General features: G+C 38.4%; 1 protein-coding gene across 3 annotated transcripts; it reads left to right on the plus strand.

Annotated features, from left to right (window-relative positions):
- The first annotated feature begins 201 nt into the window (after positions 1-201).
- Positions 202-16191, plus strand: hao2 (hydroxyacid oxidase 2 (long chain)). Of its 3 annotated transcripts, XM_041806356.1 has the most exons (9): positions 202-301; positions 4471-4528; positions 8132-8284; positions 10676-10827; positions 12660-12943; positions 13371-13589; positions 14911-15069; positions 15547-15616; positions 15737-16191. In XM_041806356.1, the coding sequence occupies exons 2-9, from the start codon at positions 4512-4514 to the stop codon at positions 15790-15792; spliced, it is 1110 nt and encodes a 369-aa protein (XP_041662290.1). In that variant the 5' UTR covers positions 202-301; positions 4471-4511; the 3' UTR covers positions 15793-16191. The 3 variants fall into 3 exon arrangements, with proteins under 3 accessions (XP_041662290.1, XP_041662291.1, XP_041662292.1); XM_041806357.1 differs by lacking the exons at positions 202-301; positions 4471-4528 and adding an exon at positions 5624-5810; XM_041806358.1 differs by lacking the exons at positions 202-301; positions 4471-4528 and adding an exon at positions 7539-7791.
- The last annotated feature ends 242 nt before the right edge of the window (positions 16192-16433 follow it).

Raw genomic sequence — 16433 nt, forward strand, 5'->3', positions numbered from 1 at the left:
AAAAGAAGAGGAAGGACAGAAAAAGACCAGGGAGGTGTTTGTGACTCCTACAGACAGTTGACCTCGGTGAGCTTTTGGTGTTTTTTGGCACAGATGGAGAGAGAGAGGCCAGGAGTGCTGACAAGAGGCTTAGCCGGTGTTGGACTGCTGTGGGGGTGGAGCATCACACACTGAGGGGGGAGGAGAGGGGTGGGGGGAGGTCGGATGGGGAAAAGGGGGCTGGATTGCCCTCTGACACGACCCTGTCATATGAGACGGGAAGCAGCAAGTACTGAAGGCCGACGAGATAACTCAGATCGAGGTAAGAAACTGATTTTTATCACTTTAGGAAACAGATATTTACACAGTTTTATCTTTACTGGGCTCTACTTTTTCCATTCTGTGAGACCAGTTCCACCCTAATGTAAACAGAGCTGGTTTAACAGAGGCGTATAAAAAAGCTAAGGGGAAGTGTTTATCTGCTCTTACAGGCCGGGATTCCTAAACAGTCTAAGCAGGCCTTTGTGATAAAAAAACAAATATTCTGTGAGAGACACTGGCTAAATCCTCACCTTGTTTAGCAAAACACTCTAGATACCGTACACCAGGTGTTCTAGAAATTCACCTGCACAATGTGCTCTCAGCAGCCCATTCAGTGGACACCTTTCACAGCCTACACGGGACAGAAGCTCACATTCATCACACAAACACTCAGACACACTGGGAAAACTCCTGGTAAATATAAAAAACAACATTTTGGTAAGAAAAGGCAGCACTGCTGAGAGGTAAAGTAAATTAAAGAAAAATAGTATGTACAATGTTTTTAAATGTAATTCTTAACAAAATACATTTCTCTAGATACCTTTTTATCCTTGAGACTATTTTCAAAATGTCACATTTAACATAAAAAGACAAAATTACATAAACACAAAGGATGTGAGGGCTTAAATATAGCCACAGCGTGTATCATGTAGTATCTAAAATAGCATAAGGTTATAAACCAGAGGTCATTTGCTCTTCTTCCACAGAAACTCTGAGTAATGAGTCAAAGTTTAGGCTTTTTACCTGCCTTACAGATACTGAATGGAGCTAAGACTGGACTTTCATTTAGTACATTACTGCCCTCAAGTGTTCAAGGTGTAAACCTACTCTAGTATTCACACTACAGAATAGACAGCAGACTATGGTGTTTCTCTTACAGTAGAGTGATATCTGCGTTGGCTGTGGAGCGTAAAGAAACGTATTTTGTTTGTTTTAAAATAAGTCATGTGCAGGCATAATTTAAATTTAAAGAAAATTAATAAGATGCTCTTTACTCTCTTCTAAGGCTGGGTGAAGTGGTCTAACTTTTTCAATCAAATCTAATTACTATTTTTATCAATTTTCATTTCTGCTGAATAAAAATACAAATGAAAACATGTAACCCCAAACAAGCTTTGTGTTTGTTTTATCAATAACATTTAACAAACATGAGCTGACTTCCCCTGTTGGTGTTAAAGTATATACCACAAACTTGTCTATAAAAGCTCACTGTGCAGCTTCAGGAGGAAGAGATCTGAAAGTTTTATCTGTTTAAGACACAGACTAAAATTAAAGCAGACCCCTATGGGACCCAACAAGCACACAGAAGCATTAGAAGAATGACCTTTTCTTTTTTTTTTTTGTATTTAATTGTTTGCCATCTCTTCCACTGGGTCAATGCCACATGAAAGCACTTTGAAAAAAGTACATTGAGTTATAGTTTATATGAGAAAGACTGAGAGAGGGTGGTATGATTGATTACTAAAAGTCGGCAGGATGTATTTCCTTTGGTTTGAAAACACTGGTTTTACATAAGCAGTGTGTGGATAAAAGACATAAGCATTTTTTTACTGGGAGTGTCAAAACTAACTTTGCTATGCAAAGACTTCAGCAAACCTGACCTCAAAAGCTTATTTATAAACAGAGTTCCCACTCTTTGCTAGTACAAATGTGTTCACACAAAAATGTGTTTCTTTATGTGGAAGTTTGATTAAAAAATGTGCAGTGTATAGCTATGATCATGAACTCTTATACTCTTATAAATAACAAAGAACTGATCATAGAAAAATTCTGATATTCTACATAATTTAGATACTCTAAATACCAAGTTGACTTTAACTGTTTTTCTTTAAAAGTTGGGCTCTATGCTTTAAAAAGCTGTCAGTAAGATTCAGATTATCTTTTTCATTAAATAAAACCTTCAATTTATTATTCTCAACAACACAGCAAAACCTAAAGTGTCAAAATCTCAGGGTTAAACATTTCAGAGTTTATTTTAAGCACAAAGTGTAATTTTAACTCTGGTCTGTGTTGAATGACTTCAGTGTTGGAGTTAGTTGACAATGTTAATGAATTCCGTGTTACTCCAACTCCGTAGCGAGTCAACTGATCTGCAGTTTCAAATCTGGGAGGTGGAGTTTTCCTATAATGCCTTGAGTGTATAGCTGTATTTTGGATGTTTTTATATGCAATTATCTGTGACATCCATTGAGTGACTGACTTCCCACATGTGGCATTGGGTGGCACACAGCTAAGGGTGATCAGCTGATTCTTATCAAAGGATGTTTCCCAACTCTGCATTTGCCTTTTTGCTCCATCATGACCAGGAAACACGTGACTTTGCTACAGGTGTCCAGTATAACAAGGCAATCTTTAGTAATTAATAAAAGCACACAGCAATATGTTAATAATTAAAAACTGTAATAGTAATTTTAAATTTACACCCATAGTGAAAGGAAATATTTCATCTGTGTAAAAAAGGATACTCTGAGAGAGTAGCTAAATGTCTAAACATTACAAAGTAGTGTTGAACTAAAGTAACGCTGGCTAGTGTTTGGTCGAGTCTATTTTTAACCACAAAACGAGATTATAATGACACGTCATGAGTGTTAAGGTACCAACTCTCCAAAAAAAGAGTCAAATCAACACTCTGTGGTGTGGACCCATATAGACACCGTAAAAGTGTCAGCATTAACTCTGACAGTGTTAATTAGAGTATGCAGGTTTTGCTGTGTACCCGTATTGTCCTGAACATCAATAACTAGAGAGCATGTAAACCTTTAAGCAGAACCTAACATGTCAACTATAGCATTATTTAACTGTCTTAACAACATGAGACATAAGCCAAGTTAATCTATACACCTAATAATACACAAAGCTGCAGTGACTGGTAAAATCTTCTAGCCTTCAGGTGCAACAGTGCCTTGGGGATGTTTACAGCACGTAGCTTTTTTTTATCAAAGATTGGCCGTAAACTACCATCACTACTATACATGATCCTTATCATAATTTAATAATTACATTTTTTAGATGAAAATCTGAACTGTTTTGTTTAACTCAGATATGAAATTGGGATGTTTTACTAACTTTCCAGGACAGCACAAGATTTTCCATGGCACTGATTTTCCATGACTGGAAAATCTGTCAATTGTTTTCGAGGTTTTCTAGGATGTATGGAAACACTTGCTATACTGTGCAGTAGATCTAGTCAAAGCAGGAGAATGTGTAATAGTACATATTTTGGAACTGGATGTTGTTCTGAAAAGTAGTAATCCATAGATTCTAACAGTATCAATTTTGGTATTAAATCAAAGTTAAAGCTGTAGCAAAAACTTAATTTGAGGAGCCAGTGTCATTACTATCTAAAGCAGTGGTTCCCAACCTGAGGTCTGGGGACCCCTCGTGGCGTGCTCTGACATTGTCAAAATTAGATGTCTATTTTTAAAGACATGATTAGTTACATATGACATTAGGGTCAATATAAAAGATGAAATAATGAAGAGAATCTGACCATTTTTGCACAAAAAGTCAACATTTTAGAAAGAGAAAAATCTAAATTTTTGAGATCATGAAGTCATAAATTCACAAGAAATCAAATTAACAATTTCAGAATTTAAAAAGTCAGAAATGTACAAGAAAAAAGTGGAAATGTCCAAGTTTAAAAAGTCCTGAATGCTGACAATAGAAACACAAAAATTTAAGTTTTTAAAATTGTGAGTTAAAAAGAAACCAAACTGAAAGCAGTGGTCCAATTCTTAACTATATAGTCTAAAAAAAATCTACATTTTGGATAATATACATTAACAGCCTTTTAAGTAAAAATAAATAAATAAATAAAAATATAAATTAACTTTTTAAATTTGAGAACCTAATTTTTTTTCTTGAAAATTAGCAGATCCTCTATATTTTTATTTGTTCTAGACTGAGTGTAACACACCTTCATAAAAATGGATAGTTTCTACATAGAACCGGTGTAAGGCCTTTTATGTTGGGATTCTGTCAATGAAAACAATCTAAATTAATGTTTAATTTTCCACTTGGGTTGGGGGGGTTGTTCTTAGATATGAGTAGGGGGCCCTAAGGAGTGTAACTGAAACTGAGTTAATAATTCAAGTCAATAATTATTGACATTGTGGAAGAAAGGAACTGATCACTCATGTGCTATCTGTTTACATTCTGGACTTTTAACAGGTTATGAATCTGCCAGGAGAAAAGCGTCCTGCTGAGAGAGAATGAGTATATGTTACCGGTGAGTATGAGTAAATGTCTTGTTTCTGCCTCTTCACACTATCTGCTGTTTATTTGCTCGGTGAAGGTACCATTCAGGTTTAGGTATGTGATAAACATTTCTAATGAAAAGAGAAATTTTGTGTGATAGCATAAATTTGATTCTCTATCACATTTACGCTATCTATTAACTTTCTCTATCCCATTTATTGCTTTTTGTGTTGAAACTGTAACATAAAGCAAAGTGAGAAGACTATTTAAAACGATGCTTTGTGCCAGTTTTTTCAAATGGTGAGGCAAGTCTTGGTTAACTTATTTAGGAGGGTATGTTGTATGGATATGGCTATAGGGTGCCTTGAGATTTTGGTTTGATATCAGGTATACCTTGGACAAAAAAAAGTTGAAAACTACTGCTTTAAGCTGTAAATACACTACTTTGAAGTAGCTGCTTAATGAGAAATATGCTGCTAGTTTTAGAAAAGAACACCGAAGAAAAAACAGGATTTTTGACATTATTTACTTACATTTATAAAATCCCCCCTTCAAGTGGGCAGAGGCTCCTTACAGTCATGGCGGAACTGATGTACTTCGAAGTCCTGTTGTTACAGAATAAAGCTCATTAATATCACATTCAATCAAAGCGGAATAGTGTTGAAATAAACTGTACACACTTACTTGAGCTACATTATCGCAATAGTCATAATTTATTGAACAATGTACTGAAGTAAAGCTTCAAACGTTCTCAGGAAAAGTCACAGAGTGGACACTAAAATGACCGTTGGCTCGTACCCTCCGTTAAATAGTTAACAAGCTAGCTTAAATTAGAGATTAATTTAGCATTTCAGTGTCGTGTAAAAGTCATAAAAAATAGGTCAATGAAATAACGAGAAAAATATAAAAATAATCTTTGAGTTATTAATTTTGGTCGTTGTTTATGTATAATTTACAGTTTAACTCGATAAGGGTCGGCTGATGCGCTTATAACTTCTGCTTAGTTACCTGTTCCATCTACAACTGGTCTTTTCTCTCTTGAGCTGTCGCTTTAGCCTGTACTCTCATTTCCCTGTCGTTGGCGACATCCGTGGCAGTAATCAGTAACTACAACTTAGTGCCCGGACCTTGTTGAAAACATCCAAAAACAGTGCTCCTGTCGAAGAAATTACCCTCTACCTTCAGTAAGACAAAGATTGTGCAGATAGAGCGACAGTTTAATCGGTTGCCAAAGGAGACAACGGTACATCACTTCCGCCTTTGAGGCCGATTAATCTCTGCTGGACGATGAATGCTGTTTGTGATTTTACCTGGTAATGTGAACTTTACTTTAGGCTCAATGCATTAGCTTGACTTCTTCTTTCTAACCTGCAGAAGTAGCTCATAACAGCTCTCTGTCTGAGAGATATGCTGTCACCTGCTAGCTAACCGTGTGTCTGCAGTTTAAAGTGAACACAAGTGTTGTAAACAAGCTAGCCTTCACAACATGTCAGCTTTGACCACGGCCAACAAAATACAAACATGAAAAAATACGTTTATCTTTCCTTTAAAGTTCACAATAGGTTGAGATAGCCTTTCTAAGAGCTCCTTGTCAAGATGGGGAAGAAATTAAAGGTAATGTGTAGAAGGTGCGGGCAACTAACAACTCAGAAAGGACAAAAAACAACACATAGACGCAAAGATAAAGTAGTTTGGTGCTCCAGTATAGGGGAGTGTGCTCACTAAAATAACTTTAAAAGCATAAATGTTATCCAGTTGTTTCAACAAAACGTAATAAAAATGATCAGTGGTGCACTCAGGAATTTTAAGGGTCAGAAAGGCACCTGCGCAAAAAGGTCATCAAACATCCATCATAAATTAATTACAAAACCTGGATAAGATTCAGTTTTTAAATTATAATTACATCTCATAGTATGTTAGTAAAAATGAGCTTCATACCAAGGAATATATTGCACTTAATTGCATTTTCTCTGCTGAACATGTGCCCTCTCAGGTTTCTTTCATTAACAGAACACCCTGCCAACGGAAAGGAAACCCTAGAGGGCATTATATCACTTACTGTCCGCTGCAAGGGTAGCATCATGTATTGTCCATTTAAACGGCACCCCAGAGCACTTTGCCAAATTCTGTCTATATAGATGGGACTCAAAGGGGGCTTTGTCAGATTTTGTCTACACAGAGGGCACTTAAGAGGCACTTTATCATATCTGGTCCACTCAGAGGGCACTTCAGAGACATTAAGTTATATCTGGTCCACTCAGAGGGCGCTTAAGAGACACTAAGTCATATTTTGTTCACACAGAGGGCACCTAAGACAGCAAATTGTCAAATTCTGTAAACTCAGAGGGCACTTGAGAGGCACATAATCATATTTGGCCCACTCAGACAGCACGTCAGAGGCACTTTGGCATTGTTGTCAGTATTTTACAGCTGTAAGATTTTGATTCATTTCACTTTTAAACATTGTTTTACCTTAGTTACCTAGCCATCAAGCTTTTTGAAATAAGACTTCTCTTTCACTAAAGTAGTAACTTCAGCTACATCTGCAAATAAATAGTGTATATAGTGTCTGTGCTTTACTTGAATGAATGAATGAATGAATGGTGGAATTGCAATGTTTATCTATATGAAGTTTAAACCTAGGATCTAAATTCATCATCTGGACTGCCCTGACACAATGTTCAGACTGTTGTATATGGATCAGACGGTGCTGTTAATGATCAATTTTCTATTTATTTATAAATGTCAACTTGTTTCAGACTGATTCTATGGTTTTTAGTGGCATATAAAAGCTTACATTTACTGTGAAGAGCAACAGTTACAAGGAGAACTGTTTGTATGTTTGTGTGTTGAAGGCCTATGAACACAGCATGTAAATGTGCATGTATGTGAAGCAAAGAGCCCTGTGTCAGACGCTTCTTTTCCTCACTATAGCTGGAGTCACCATCAGCACATTTCCAGCTTGTGTGTACACAATAGAGCAGGGGTCCCTGTCAGGTCACACACACCGTCAGTGGCTTTCATCCCGGCTCTGTTAAAGTTCACTTCTGACAGATGCGACAGCAACGCTGAGGGATAAGGACTAAAGCAGAAAGAATTTGTCTTTCATCCAAACAGAAAAGGAAAAGCTAGTTACTTTATTTACTCAGGCATGTCAGATGACAGTTGAGTTGTGAATATTTGCTAATATGAGGGGCAGTGTCACTTTGAGCAGCAATGTTGCAACTTCAGTCCTTCTTGGAGGCTTTTTCGTGTGCGACTGACCAATTTTGTTTATGAAACCCAACCATTGTGGTAAGTTGGAGCTGAAGGTTCTGCATAAAGAGTAATTTATGTTTTGCACTTGATGTGTCTGCTGTTCGTGCTTGTAGCTCTCATCTTAACTTGCAAATCAGCAAATCCAGTTTCCAGATGATGGGACTGTGTAAGACTTGTGGAGTGACAGATTGTGTTGAATAACCCGCTATGTTAAGCCGGCAGCTTTAACCAGTCAGTGAAGTTACAGTCTGAAATAGAAGCTGATATTTTCATCACAGATTGGGCATGGTTTAAATGATGGACTATTTATTTTGAAATATTTAAGAATTATTTTTAATGTATCTTCTCTTAACCAGTGATCTCTGTTCCCATTCAGAGAAGGGGGTCGCTGTGCAGAGATGGCTATGGTTTGCCTGACAGACTTTGAGGAGTATGCTAAAGAGCACCTCTCAAAGGCCACCTGGGATTATTACGCTGCTGGAGCGGACGAGTGCTGCACCCGAGATGACAATCTACTCGCCTACAAGAGGTACAGTATTTGATGAAAATTTGATTTAACCTTGTTGTCCTGGGGTCATTTGTGACCCATTTTTAGAGTTTTTTTTTTGTAATTATAATAGAAATGTATTTCCTTGATCTAATTTCCTTAAACATAGCATTCCCTTGCAAATACGCTTCACAATGAATTTTCATGTATTTAAATTTATCTAACCAGAAAAACCTCAGTGAATTTGAGATTCTTGTGTACTATATTATACTAATACTTATTATGATACTATGATATGGGTGGAGAGTGAGCCTTTATCCCAAGAGAAGGAGTTCAAGTATCTCGGGGTCTTGTTCACGAGTGAGGGTAGAAAGGACCATGAGATTGACACGTGCACTGGTGCAGCATTGATAATAAAGCAGATGTTGTACCGGACTGTTGTGGTGAAGAAGGAGCTGAGCCAGATGGTGACGATCTCGACTTACCAGTCGGTCTTCGTCACATATGTTCATGTGCTCTGGGTAATGACCAAAAGAATAAGTTCAAGCAGTCAAACTGAGATTTCTCAGGAGGGTGTCTAGGCTCAGCCTTAGAGATAGGCTAAGGAGCTCAGACATCTGGAGGGAGCTCCAAGTTGAGCTGCTGCTCCTGGCTGGAAAGGAGCCAGTTGAGGTGGTTCAGGCATTTGATTAAAATGCCCACTGGTCAACTTCCTGTAGAGGTTTTCCGGGCACATCCAACTGGGAGGAGACTTCAAGGTAGACCCAAGACTCTGGAGGGGTTATAGATCTCATCTGGCCTGGGAATGCCTAGGAATCCCACAGGAAGATCTGGTGCAACCCAGCCCTGGATAATCAGAAGAAACTGGATGGATGGATGGGCTTACTATGTGACAATGTATGCCATTTGTTGTCTTTATAGGTAAAAAATGACCCTGGTATCACTATAGCCCGAACTCTCAATTTGGGATAAATCTGACACTAAAACAGGGGGTAATTCCTGTAAATGATGCATTTTGATGGCAAATTTAAAAGAAAAAGAACAGACTTGTAAGACTAAGCTAAAAGAAAATTGTCAAAAATGATTTAACAAATTGCAGACATCTGCTGCATCTGTCATTCTTTTAAATCAGTGAAACGACACTGGGTCAAAATTGATCATATTCAGAACAAAGAAAACACAAAATTTAAAAAAGAGGAGAAAAAAAAAACAGAGCTGACTTATATGATAGTCTTAAGTAAAGTACCCAAACAGATTCAATGTCTTTGTATTCACAGATGAGGCGACCATATTGTGTATTTTCAGTTTGAAATAAAGTAGATGTTTTCTTTGTTGCCTGTGCTCAGACTCTGCACCATTATGACAGTGCAAAGGTACCAAAGGTGCCAAAGTGCAAGAAATTAATTTCCTGCATAATGTTGTATTCAAATTAAACTCTTAAGGCCCCCTCTATTAAAAGCCATATATTCTTTATTTTGTGTACCTTATGCTGCTATTTCTGTTTTTTTATAATAACACAGTTAAGCCTTTGTTAACACGTGCAACCCTGAAATTTTCTGGATAACTTTGGGGTAACCTGCTCTGTAAATTTCCTGGCATGCTTGTACACTCTTGTCCCTCACAGTAGGGAGTTTTCTTGTAGTCTGCCTACCAGCCAGTGGAGGTGTTGTGGGAGGGTTTAATGTTAAAGGGAATTTCTGGGTAATGTCAGGGTGAAGCAGTCTGCTTTTTGCTTTTCCATGTGCAGCTCACCCAGGCAGATTCAGAGATTTTTAGGGGTTTTGTGCAAGTGTGAAAAGGGTATTTGAGTGGTTGCACAACCTAAAGTCACACGTTTTATGTTACATTTTTTCCAACTTCTTGTAGGTACCAATTTAAAACTGTATTTAAAGTTTCATTACCAGTGGAACAAAAACAGAGAATCATGATTTTTCTCAGTTTCTCTCCTCATGTATTCCCATTAGCTCTATTAAAGTCTTTAAAAATACTGATACACTGATTTTCCTCACTGTGATTATAAAGGACATTGATGTTTAGCTACACAAGGCTGTGACTCTGGATTTGTTGTTGGTTCATTTCGGGGCAGGTTAGACATTTAGTCTCAGACAGAGTAAAGGTCGAGCTGCTGTGTATTGCAAAATGATCTCCAGTGAAAACATTTGGAAGTACAAAATCCAGGAATGACTTTTCCTGAAAAAATAGCATGTTTTCATCAATACTGAAGTTATTGCAGGATTTTCTCATGGGCTGATATATATATATATTTTTTTCTTTTTGTATCATATGTTGAACATATAAATTATAAGTCCAAGAGTTATATAGTTGAATGTTAGAAGAAGCTTTTAATGTCATGTTTTAAGGTCAAACACATTTGACCCGCTGTCATGAGAGACTGCAAACAAAATGTTTCACCTTTATATGCTTTACATTCAGAATCCGCCTGAGGCCTCGTATCCTGCGGGATGTGTCGGTGAGTGACACCCGGACCACAGTGCAGGGGACAGAAATCAGCTTTCCAGTCGGGATCGCCCCCACTGCCTTTCACTGCCTGGCCTGGCATGAAGGAGAGGTGGCAACAGCTCGAGGTATGAGGGGACACCTAGTGGCAAGGGTGAAAAAAACAAAAACAAAACTATAGTTTTTACATTAGAAGTTAATGTTTTACCACATGTTGGTTTAAGTCATTTAACACAGAAGATAGATGTAAAAAGAGAAAGGTTTGACCCTCAAAAAGAGACAGATAAACTTGGAAATACAGGCATGTAGCTCATTTTATATTCATAATATTTTAGATAGAGCTTGGCTGATTTGTCTGTGGAAAGTGTCGTCAGCATACTTTTTCTCTAGAATTAAAGAAACCATGCAAATAGTAAGTGGAATGATTATTTTTTAGACTTTTCCAATCCTTCCATTTACAGTGTTGTAGGTTAGGTAAAACTGGAGTGAGCATGAAGGAGGCTGCTGAGGCGTCTGAGCTCACTGTCCAGCTTCCCCTTAGTGCTGTGAAATAACTTGGATGAAACATCTGTGAAGAGAGGTCTGCATAGCTGGGATGGGAGCAGAGTTTTAGTATGGGCGTTTGCATGTACAGGGCTTGGGTCTGTTGTAGGTGGCGCAGTAACAAAGGGTCTTATGGAAGGTTATGTAACCTATCAGTAGCACATAGGGGTATGACTGGGATCAGGGGTCTTGTCACAGTTCACCTAACCTTTTATTAGGGCACAAGTATGTTGTATTTATTTAAAATTCAACTTACCCAGCAGTTTTGGATATATCTCTTGTAAAAGTGTCTGTGTTTAAGTTATGATCCATGTTTGATACTGCACCCTTGTTTAGTTTATTTTGATTTTATTCACATCAAGAACCATGTACAAAAGCAGCATTGGTTTAATTAGAGAAAATGTAAGTAATGTAAATTGTATGTAAAGTAACTGGATAATTAGAGTCAACACCTGCCACAGCAAATGTGAATGATCTAGATACTATGGAAATGACTTTAATGTTTAATGTTACTTTAAGGGGTTTTAAACTTCTTTGTTAATTTCATCACTAAATTTATAACTAAAATTGTTTGTGGACTAACTTTTTCCACAAGAAAGACTAGACTTACACAAGCTAAAAATAGATCTTTGATGACTAAAACTCTGACAAAACTAAGTTTAGTTTTCCTAGGAGCTTCTTTGACCTGAGATGGAAAGTTGATTCTTTCACTTGTTCCGTACATTTTCAGATCAGTTTGCCATTGTGCACAGAAAACATGAGTTTAGTTTGGCTCTAGATTCAGGCAAAGAGAAGACACGTTTTGACGAAAATTAATAATTGAGAGAAGGTATTGTCATAAGATTAAGTCTTATAAAATTTAGAAAGCTTTGCAAACCCTTTTTTTCAAATTAAAAAATATTTGTTTTTTTCTGAGTTTGTATGTGTGGATTTAGTAGTCATGTTTTCAACCTACCACATTATTTTTATACATTTACAACACTAGATGGTGGTATAGTTTTTGTAATAATCTAGTCCTGTGAGGAAATGCAATGTTGTTGACGTGAGGACTGTGTAGTCAGAGATTTTAGAGCATTTTAACAATATAAACAGCGCAGAGCAGATAACAAACTTGTGGATATTTTTCTCTTAAGCCCTTATTGTTGTTTGACGCCATCTTCCTCATTTTTTTTATCATGTCGGAAATATATTTCATTTTAATGAAATATATTTCATTAAAATGAAATATATTTCATTTTAATGTCTTTTTGCTGTCTTTTAATGCTCCTGTGTTATAAATGTTCCTTTATTCACTGTCTAAAACACTTTAAAATTCTCAGGATTGGATTGGTGCTCTAAAAATAAACTCACCTTGCCTAAAAATGTGACCCTAAATTTGGATGAGCACAGTAGGACTTTCTCTCTTCCCATCTCACAGCCACAGAGGCTCTGAACACCTGCTACATCACCAGCACGTACTCCACCTGCTCAGTCGAGGAGATTGTGGCAGCGGCACCGAACGGTTACCGCTGGTTTCAGCTTTATGTGTACAGAGACAGGAAGCTGTCCGAACAGATCGTGCATCGTGTTGAGGGGCTGGGGTACAAGGCACTGGTGCTAACTGTTGATGTCCCCTACACCGGAAAGAGACGAAATGACATCCGCAACCAGTTCAAGCTGCCTCCACACCTGAAGGTCAAGAACTTTGATGGAGTCTTTCAGGTAACACCACTGCATACACATATTAAAGATAATGTTAAATATGTAAAGACATTATAAATAAAACTAAACAGGGTAACAAGAGGATAAGGATGAGTAATGTAAGGCCTTGAAATGAGGGACGCCATACATATCATCCCATACTTTTTCCGAATATCATCAAACTACATCTCTTATTATTCTGTTGACTAATAGAGCCTAACAGCAGTAATTTAGATTCAAACTGTCTCGGATGATTATTTTGAATCTGGAATCACATGTACGTGTACAATGAAATGTGGCTAAAAGTTTGCAGAGTTGCCAAATTAGTTTATTTAAAGCCAGTAAAGGTAAAAGCAGCAGTATTAGTCTAGTATTAGTCCAGAGTACATGTGTGTTTTTCCAGTGCACTTTTGCAGCAGTTTTTTTCCACCACATGTTTTATAAACAGGAGACAGCAGGCCCTGAGGAGTACGGGATCCCAGCCAATACCTTGGACCCTTCCATCAGCTGGAAGGACGTGTACTGGCTGCAGTCCATCACCCGCCTGCCCATTATCATTAAGGGGATCCTGACCAAGGAGGACGCTGAGCTGGCCGTGGAGCATGGCGTTCAAGGCATCATTGTGTCAAACCATGGGGGGAGACAGCTGGATGGAGGCCCGGCCTCGGTAATCACTGATGTCTTTTCTTTTAAAGTTCTAATTCAGATTGTTATAGCTTCTTGTTGTGTTTTGGGGGCACCAGTAGTTCAGTCTGTAAGGACTTGAGTTGAGAACTTAGATTAAAGTTCCTGTAGGACCAAGTCACGTAATTGGTCTGGCAGCTGAAGAGGTGCCAGCTCACTTCCTGAGTACTGCTGAAGTGCCACTGAGCAAGACACCAAACCCCAACCATTCCTTCATCAGCAGCAGCTCTCTCGCTGACATATCTCTTTTAGTGTCTGTTTAAATGAGCCTGTCTGTGCATTTTTGTGTTTTTCAGCCTATGTATGTTATTGCCCCAGGTGAAGGAGTTTAGGTATCTTGAGGTCTTGTTCACAAGTGAGGGTAGAATGGACCTGAGCTGGAAGGCAAAGCTCTCAACTTACCAGTCAATCTTTGGAGCTTTGGGTAATGACCAAAAGAATGACATCCTGAGTTGAAGCGGTTGGACTTAAATTCATTAGAAGGGTGTCTGGGCTCAGCCTTAGAGATAGGGTGAGGAGCTTTGGCATCTGGCCAGAGCCTTAAAAGGATCTCCTTCTTCTCAAAAGGAGCCAGTTGGCCTAGTGGTTTGAGGCACACCCCATGTACACAGAAATCCAGCCTGTGGCACTTTCCCACATGTCTCTCCCCAACTCTCTCATCCCTGTTTCCAATTCTATCCACTGTCCTATGCTGTCATTAAAGGCATAGAAAGCCCAAAAATAAATTTTTAAGGAAAAAACAGGAGCCAGTTGAGGTGGTTCAGGCATTTGATTTGGATACCTTTCAGGCACCTTGCTGTGGAGGTCTTCTGGGATTGTCCAACTGGGAGGCCCCAGCTAGACCCAGGAATTGCTGAAGGGATTATATTTCTCACCTGGCCTGGTAACACTTAAGAATCCCAGAGGAAAAGCTTGAAAATGTGGCAGAGGAGAGGTATGTCTAGGCTGACTTTCTTAGCCTGCTGCCGCTGCAGTCTGGCCCTGGATAAGCAGACAAAAATAGACAGATGCATGTCCTCTCAGAGCCTCTGTGATCTGTTTTTTGTTTTAAGGCCCAAACAGTTACAGTTTTGAGTAGATACTTTTGAGTAGTTGGAAATTTATAGAAATTTAGTTGGAGGTATCTTCATAAGTAGGTGGTGATCCAGAAATTTGGCCAGTTGAGTACAACTACTTTAGAGGTAGCAAAAATCTAGCTTTAAAAATCTCATCATTCTTGATTTGTTTATATTTGCTACAGAAGCTATCAAACTGTTTCATTAAACTGGAATGTCCTTGTTTCTTTCTCATCTTGTTGCTGACAGATTGACGCTCTGTCAGAGATCGTGGACACAGTGCAGGGCCGAATCGAGGTCTATCTGGACGGAGGAATCAGGACAGGAAGCGATGTGCTGAAGTCACTGGCCTTGGGAGCAAAGTGCGTCTTCATTGGCCGTCCAGCCGTGTGGGGCCTTGCTTACAAGGTACAAACAACAAAGCTTATCACTGTGATACCCTGCTTGGGTTTTAAGGTTGATTGAGTTCCAACATGCTTGGCAAAAGTCCTTGAGGGCTCAAGTTTATCTCAATAACACAAATTAACATTACTGGAGATGTGTTCATGGTTAGGGCTTGATTGATTCATTGCAACAATCAGGCCCTTTATATAGAGAAGTTACGCAGTCAGAACTAAAATAGTTCCATAAAACTTAAGGTTTTACGCACTAAATCTCTTGCTGATAGAACCAAAATCAACAACAGCCATATTGTTTCAGATGCTGAGTCACAGTTTTAGAAATGAATGACTCTTTATCTGTCTTATTGGCAGTAAACAAGTAAATAATTTACTAATGGCATTTCAGGAATAAGTTGAGTCAAAGCAGCTGGTTGTTGTGTAGATTCTGAAAAGAAGAATTATAGATTGTCCTTTTGGTCACTTTGGGTTCTTTTTGGTGTTTCAGGGTGAAGAAGGCGTGAGAGAGGTACTGCAAATCTTAAATGATGAGTTCCGTTTGTCCATGGCTCTGTCAGGTGAGGAATGAGAGAACAATTTTAAAAGATAAAGTAATGTGTTGTTTTTGGCTTTAAATGAGAACAGCAGTATTCTGTCTTTACTGAAAAAACAATTAAGGTTAAAATTTTCTGATCCAGGTTGCAGGAACGTGGCAGAAATCAACAGGAACCTCATTCAGTTCTCTAAACTCTAACAGACCAGCAGAGGGCAGCACTGAGGACAGTTACATAACTAAAGGACTCATTACTGAACAGAAACCACAAGAGCCTGAGACTCCATCATGACAGAGAGACTGAAAGAGCACAAAACTCATGACTTGATCATGTCAGGAAACATTTCAGCAACTTTGCAAATCCAATCTGTAAGCATGTAAGAATGTGAGCATGTCACTGGGAAGCTGAGGGCTGGCGGTGGATAAAGAAAGTGTAAGAAAGTGGGGAATGAAAGTGATTTTGCTGTGGGATTGGAGGGGATGATGGAGGCATTTACAGAAAGCCAATCATTTGGTTTGATGTAACAGATGCAATAATAATGATAACACACACTACAGCTAGAGATGCTGCCATTGTTGTGGTTAAATAAATGCCAGCTGAAGTGACAAGGATGTGTTGGTTTTTTGCTTTCCTTCTTTACAACTGTTGTATGAGGACATTTGATTTTGTTTTCAATATTTAGGCCACCTTTACATGAAAACTATCCACCATGAAAGTTCTCAGTTAAAATCACAATGTTTTAATAGCAACCACCGTGCACACAGAACCACTAAAACCACTAGAAAGTAGCCAGAGTAGGTATAAATGTTCCACTATATGAACAAAAGTATTTGGCCGCCTG

This window comes from Cheilinus undulatus, linkage group 15 (genome assembly GCF_018320785.1).
Source record: "Cheilinus undulatus linkage group 15, ASM1832078v1, whole genome shotgun sequence".
Classification (NCBI taxonomy): Eukaryota; Metazoa; Chordata; class Actinopteri; order Labriformes; family Labridae; genus Cheilinus; species Cheilinus undulatus.

Coding starts and splice junctions, on each gene's coding strand:
- hao2 (XM_041806356.1), top strand. Junction 8,285..10,675: donor AATCTACTCGCCTACAAGAG/GTACAGTATTTG, acceptor CTTTACATTCAG/AATCCGCCTGAGGCCTCGTA. Junction 15,617..15,736: donor TTTGTCCATGGCTCTGTCAG/GTGAGGAATGAG, acceptor TTTCTGATCCAG/GTTGCAGGAACGTGGCAGAA.